General features: G+C 45.9%; 1 protein-coding gene across 2 annotated transcripts in view; it reads left to right on the top strand.

Annotated features, from left to right (window-relative positions):
- Nucleotides 1–5107, top strand: part of zgc:56235 (Voltage-dependent anion-selective channel protein 2-like) — a 12061-nt gene extending 6954 nt beyond the window's left edge. For both annotated transcript variants that reach the window (XM_037692175.1, XM_037692173.1), the window contains 6 exons: nt 1694–1846; nt 1919–1971; nt 2522–2743; nt 2824–2974; nt 3050–3107; nt 4383–5107. In XM_037692175.1, the coding sequence (XP_037548103.1) occupies nt 1694–1846; nt 1919–1971; nt 2522–2743; nt 2824–2974; nt 3050–3107; nt 4383–4474 (729 nt within the window). In that variant the 3' untranslated portion in view covers nt 4475–5107. The remainder of the gene's footprint in view (nt 1–1693; nt 1847–1918; nt 1972–2521; nt 2744–2823; nt 2975–3049; nt 3108–4382) is intronic.
- Nucleotides 5108–7187: the final 2080 nt, after the last annotated feature.

Below are 7187 nucleotides of genomic sequence, written 5' to 3'. Positions count from 1 at the left end.
CAGACTGACCCACCAGAGCAGAACCCACCAGAGCAGAACCCACCAGAGCAGAACCCAAGAAGCTTATGAACATCCTCGTCCCTCACACCAGCACCTCCAACATCAGCTGCGTTACATTATTAGTCATCAGTTCTGGAGGGACTCAAACCTACATCTCATCTGCTGACGCTGTAAAAACTAAAAGAAAGTCATTTACTTATTTTGGTGAAAGTCCAAAGAACTCTGCTTGTCCTTCATCTAATCTGGAATTAAACCCAGCCGCCGTCGTCTGCTCCGTCTCTCCTGAATTTACCAACGTTCTGTGACAAAAGGAACTACTTTTCCTAAAAACACTCCACCGCACTCCGGTTTAGTTTGGCAACTGGAAGTTCAAGAGATTAGTTCTAAATATCTAAATCAAATTCCTGAAACATTAATGACGATTGGACGTTAAGACAAAAAGTATAAGTTCAGTAAAAATAATGTTTTAGAGGCACTGAATATTTTAAAAGTAATAATTTTAATGAAATAATGCAGCTGTGTGATAATATTTCCTGGTAAACAAAACCAGATTCATGGAAAAAAACTGATCAGTGGACAAATGGAACACTTTTGAATATTTTAACAAACAAAAGTCTTAAAAGATTTATAAAAACATGTAGGAGTGAGGTCATTGTGGTTGTACTGGAGTTTCACCGTTGGACATTTTACTCCATTTTTCTAAATTCTTTTGGCTTTTTCCTCTTCAGGGTCTCCACAGACAGTTGTCCTCTCTGTCCTCTGTGTCCTCTGTGTCCTCTCTGTCCTCTGGCCTCTCTGTCCTCTGTGTCCTCTCTGTCCTCTCGGTTCTGTGTCCTCTCTGTCCTCTGTGTCCTCTCTGTCCTCTGTGTCCGCTCTGTCCTCTGTGTCCGCTCTGTCCTCTCCGTCGTCTGTGTCCTCTGTGTCCTCTCTGTCGCCTCTGTCCTCTGTGTCCTCTCTGTCGTCTGTGTCGTCTGTGTCCTCTCTGTTCTGTGTCCTCTCTGTCCTCTGTGTCCTCTCTGTCCTTTCTGTCCTCTGTGTCCTCTCTGTTCTGTGTCCTCTCTGTTCTGTGTCCTCTCTGTCCTCTGTGTCCTCTCTGTCCTTTCTGTCCTCTGTGTCGTCTGTGTCTTCTCTGTCCTCTCCGTCTTCTCTGTCCTCTGTGTCCTCTCTGTCCTCTGTGTCCTCTCTGTCCTCTCTGTTCTCTGTGTCCTCTCTGTGTCCTCTCTGTCCTCTGTGTCATCTCTGTTCTGTGTCCTCTGTGTCGTCTGTGTCTTCTCTGTCCTCTCCGTCTTCTCTGTCCTCTGTGTCCGCTCTGTCCTCTGTGTCCTCTCTGTTCTCTGTGTCCTCTCTGTTCTCCCTGTTCTCTGTGTCCTCTCTGTTCTCTCTGTCCTCTCTGTCCTCTCTGTTCTCTGTGTCCTCTCTGTTCTCTCTGTTCTCTGTGTCCTCTCTGTTCTCTGTGTCCTCTCTGTCCTCTGTGTCCTCTGACTGCATCCATACATCATCTGCAACAACGTTCCCTGTTCTTATTTTTGGTCCTTGTGTTTTTGCGTCTCGTGCGTTTGTCTCGATCGTCTGTCTTCAGCTGTAAAGTCTGTTTGCTACATTTGTTTGAATGAACGGTTGTGTTCATGAAACATTATTCATCCCTTCACACGTGTCAACGGTAACAAGTCAAACTGGTTTTGTCCCTCGGCAGGAGTTCAACACAGCCGGCTCCAGTAACATGGATACTGGGAAGGCTTCTGGGAACCTGGAGACCAAGTACAAGATGAAGGAACTGGGCCTGAGCGTCGGTCAGAAGTGGAACACCGACAACACGCTGACCACCGAGGTCACAGTGGAGGACCAGGTGTGTGTCTGCCGCTTGGATTCACTGTGAAACGTGTCCTGGCTTTAAACGACCGTCTGGGTTTTCCCGCAGCTCGCTCATGGACTCAAGGTTGGACTGGATACATCTTTTGTTCCCAACACAGGGTGAGTGTTTGTGCTGTGGTTACACGCGCAGTGTTCACGTCACGCTGTGATCCCAGTTCTGAGAGCTGTATCTGTATTATGATCATTTCACTGGTTATGTAAATAACTGGTTTAACTGGTGTGTTTCTTGTCTAACCAAGAGTTCACAGGAGCAAGAATCCACTAGCGTTAGCACAGATGCTAACTTAGCTTTTCTACAGCATTTGTAGACGTACCTGATGTTGTGATGTCGTGTTTATGGGGACATGTACACATGAGACGTTTCAAGCTCGTCACTGTGGGGGGGGGGGGGGGGGTCTAACTTCCTGTCCGTTCACATGAAGACGATGACATTAAGTCAACTATGGTGTCTCTCGGCTTCAGTGAACTGTTAAGGTGCGAACACGTTCAGATCTTCGTGGGGGGTACGTGCAGCCCCCCTCGTCGTGGTAAATGGGGGTACGTGCAGCCCCCCTCGTCGTGGTAAAGACAACGCAGATATCTGCTGGTTGTATCTGGCACACGGTTGTGACGTGCTGAGAGTTTCAGCTGCATCAACTTTGCTCCGCAGGAAGAAAAGTGGCAAACTGAAAACAGGCTACAGGCGGGACTACGTGAACCTGGGCTGCGACGTGGACTTCGAGGGACCCATCATCCACACCGCTGCTGTACTGGGCTACGAAGGCTGGCTGGCTGGCTACCAGATGGCCTTCGACACCGCCAAGTCCAAACTGGCCCAGAACAACTTTGCCCTGGGCTACAGGACCGGAGACTTCCAGCTGCACACCAACGTGTGAGTGCCTCCCCGGACTCGTTGCTGCAGCTCCAGCGGTTCAAGCCTCGACTCTGATTCAGCGTCTGCTCTACTTTCAGTAACGATGGAACAGAGTTTGGTGGCTCCATCTACCAAAAGGTGAATGACGAGCTGGAGACCGCGGTCACTCTGGCCTGGACCGCCGGCAGCAACAACACCCGCTTCGGCATCGCCGCCAAATACAAGCTGGACAAAGACTCGTCCCTGTCGGTGAGTGCTGCGCCTCGTCTTCTCCTGCGTCTCAAACCGTTGTTGGTTTCACATCTCGGCACGTTTCCTCCTCAGGCCAAAGTGAACAACGCCAGTTTAATAGGAGTAGGCTACACCCAGTGCCTCCGACCAGGTAGGCCACAAGTGTTCTGACCAAGCCAGTTTGATTACAGACGGACATTTGATCCGTTTTCTTGTTTGAACGTGAGGCTGAAACCTCAAACAATGAACAGTAAATAAGAAAAGTGTCTTTGTCCAGAGGAAGTTCTTGTAGAAAGCACGACCTCCTGACGTCTTGCTGCTCTACAAAACTTCAGTTCATTTATAAAGCAGCAGTTCACGACATGAATCATGTGCTGGTCCTGAGAACTCTTGGAAATAAACTGAATTCAATTGGAATTGCAACAGTCCCATCAAAATCTCTTCAGGTCCATCTCCAGGACTTTGGACCATTGGACGTCTTTGTTCCTTCTTTATGTCCAAACGTCTGCAGCTCCTTCAGGCTGGACAGTGCTGCTTGTGTCCTCTGTGTCCTCTCTGTCCTCTGTGTCCTCTAACTGCTTGTGTCTTTTAGTTGGACTGAGGTCTGGGCTTTGACTGGACTGGTCCAAGAACTGGTTCTCTTTAAACCAGCGGAGCGTTCAGGGACTTGTCCTGCTGGAAGGTGGACCTCCATCCTGGCCTCAGATCATGTTACTCAGTGTTCTCCATCTTTCTTTAACTCTGACCAGTTTGAAATCCCACAGCAGGATGCTGCCACCACCGTGCCGACTGCAGGACCAGTGTTTTTATTGAATCCATGAAGCCCGTCTGTGCTTCAGGGTTCTGTTCAGACCACAAGATGTTTGATTCATGCTGCGCTCCTTTCACACTCTGGGTTTTGGTGGACTAGCCTCTCTTGGCAGGTGTCGTCCATTTATTATTAATAATATTAATGATAATAATTCCTTAATGGAGAAATTCGTTCTCTGCATTTCCCCCAGCACATGGTGGAGCAGCGGGCTGCCAGCTGAGGCGCTCTGGGAGCAGCTGGATGGTTAAGGGTCCACAGTGGGCAGATGAGAGTGGAGGTACCCAGTGATGGATCTGCTGGAGCTCCATGGGATGTTCTTACAATTCAAGCCTAATCTGTGCAGAAAGTTCCTGGGTCATCACGAGGTCTCTTGCTCGTTATTTCTGGGGTTTGATCAGTTGGATTTACCCTGAGATTAAATGGGATCAATCAGAGGATGCTGGTTCAATTCTGAGTTACGTACTTTAAAACAGGCGTCTAGAAAACGGCGCTCCACTAACGTTGAGTAATTTTATTTACCTCTGAGAGAGCGAACTGCTAAAGCGCTCATTCCTCTTAACAGATGAGAACCTGTACATCTAGACCGTTTCCTGGACGCTGTTCTTGTCTCGGCAGGTGTCAAGGTAACTCTCTCAGCCCTCATTGACGGGAAGAACTTCAACGCCGGTGGACACAAAGTGGGTCTGGGCTTCGAGCTGGAGGCGTAAGGAGGAGCCTCCGTCGTCAGCGCCACCTTCATGCAGCTCCGTCTCTCTGGACTCTTCGCCTCCACCAGTCGCACTCCTGACAAGAATTGTCGAGTCTGAATGTTGAGGTGGAGCTGGAAGTGGCGTGCGTCGATGACCGGTCTATTTATTTCCCTGTAGGTCTTGAACGATGTCGTTAGTGTTTGTGTAGCTCATCACAGCTGTTGTACCTTGAAGCATGTGAGAATGACGATGGAGGCGGAGCTTAAAGCCTTTTCCGTTAGTTCAAAAGGTGCATAGTGTTCGTTTTTACCTCAGTTTGACACTTTCACATTTAGACCATCAGCGTTTACTGGAGGAGACCAGAGTCCTGCTCCGGAGAAATCAACGTGGTGGGATCTTCTGCTGACGCTTGTGGTTAGTTTGCATTTCTCATCTCGGATCAGGACTTTACATCTAGTGGCCTCTGTCTCCGGAGGACAGTTCCTGACGTCTCAGATCTGTGTCCATATTGTCCCGGAGCGGGTCCAGTCCAACGCTGGATGACACCACTTAGTTCCTACATCAGTGTTTTTCACCTCATCATGTTTTTAGAGTAATAAAAGTTCGTTTTTGTTTATCATGTAGACACGTACCTCTTTTTTTCAAATGTGCACAAAGAATTCCAAAAATAAAAAATAGGAAATAAAGTCTTAAGAATGTTTTGTTTATTCAGTGTCATTTTTTTTTCCTTTTAAAAACAAGTCAGTTTTGGGATGACGTGTTCTAAAGTACAGGCGTGTGCACGAGACTCAAAAACATTTAGATGTTCTCCAACAGGGGGCGCTGTTGTTCAGGTGTTTCTAACGAGGCTCCATTATTGGTAGAACAAATAAAAATACAGAATTCTCCAAAATGCTGACGGGTTTTAAAGTTTCTGGGACCAATGAGACAAAACAGTCACAGTAGTTTTTGTTTTTCATTGTGTTAGCATACCAAAAACTGTATCTGCATCTTTAACACTTGTTTGTACTGACGCCTCAGTATTAGTACATGAAAAGAGTATTAGTACATGAAAAGAGTATTAGTACATGAACAGGAAGTCCTCACATGTAACTCAAATCCAACCAGTCACATAAAAAATGTTTTGGATATTTTGAACCACCTTGTGTTTCTGTTGGCATCAGGTTAAGAAAACCTTTACAGACTCCGTCTTCAAGACACTTGTGGAGGACACACTTCCACGTCCTGAGGACTGGAAGAACAAGGTCCACGTGGATCCAGGCTGGTCTGGCTCAGTCCAGTGCTTTCATGTAATAAATCTCAGTGAAAGCAAACAACAGATATTTAAATGAAGCAAATCCAAAGGTCCTTCAGGCCCACGACCGGTCTAGAGGTCACATGGTTTGTCCCAATGTGGACACCGTGTCCAGCCTGAGAACGTCCTCAGGACTCTCCAGTCATGATGGCCAGGAACTCCTCTTGGTTTACTGAAAATCAGCACAAACACAGACACATCCTCAGATGGTTCCTGCAGAACTAAAGTCCTGGGATCAATAAAAACGAAAACTGATCATCATGTTGACCAACATGAGCAGGGACCATCAGGGTTCCTGCTCATGTTGACCAACATGAGCAGGAACCCTGATGGTCCCTGCTCATTGGAGCCCGACCGATGTTTCAGGTCCATACAGATGTTGGGGACCTGTCGGTATCGCTGATAACTGCCCCATTGTTCACTTCTAATGTTCGCCCCAAAATTCATTCAACCTTTATTTCTACAGGTTGGTCTCGTTGAACCCCGAGGACTCGTTTACAAGACGGACCTGATTTAATAAAGAACACAAGAGGAACAAACAATAAAAGACGGTCATATAACATGAAAAGTAAATAGAAGAAATTAAAAACAGCTAAATTACAAAGTGATGTAAAATACTAAAAACAGGAAGATGTCTTGCTGGAACCAGCTGTAATGGTAGAAGGTGTCCAGCAGAGGGCGCATGAGGACTACTTTAGTTCACAAAGTTCAAGCAGGTTGTCGTTTCACCACGTGGTACATGAGGTGGAACTAAATTGTGTACACAGGGTCCCAGTTGCACCCAACAATATCAAAAATATAAAGTATGTATAATTATACATTGAACCTTTGGCACAAGGTGTGCAGAAGTGAGGTGGTGAGGAGTGAATATTAACTGAAGAGAACGTGTCATGATGACATAAAACATCTGGATAACCCAAATCAAAATATTAATACTTTGGTTGCTCTGGTGAATTCTCTCAACACTCGGATTATAAAATTAATGTTACCAAGACTCACGTGCTGACATTTAATTATATCCATCAGAAGAGATCAGAACCAAACTGAAGGTAAACTGGATCTTGGAGTAATAAAAACTAAAAAACAAGTAGAATCTATAAGAATAAATATGACACCATTAACATCCCCACATGACACACACTATAGTATGACTTCCAAACTGGTTTAAAATGAAACATGCTACAGTATGACTTCCAAACTGGTTTAAAATGAAACATGCTACAGTATGACTTCCAAACTGGTGGAAAATGACACATCCTATAGTATGACTTCCAAACTGGTAGAAAATGACACATGCTATAGTATGACTTCCAAACTGGTTTAAAATGAAACATGCTACAGTATGACTTCCAAACTGGTGTAAAATGACACATCCTATAGTATGACTTCCAAACTGGTGGAATATGACACATGCTATAGTATGACTTCCAAACTGGT

This window comes from Nematolebias whitei, chromosome 18, assembly GCF_014905685.2.
Source record: "Nematolebias whitei isolate Nwh7 chromosome 18, NemWhi1, whole genome shotgun sequence".
NCBI classification, from domain to species: Eukaryota; Metazoa; Chordata; class Actinopteri; order Cyprinodontiformes; family Rivulidae; genus Nematolebias; species Nematolebias whitei.
This window is presented reverse-complemented; position numbering and strand designations above follow the sequence as displayed.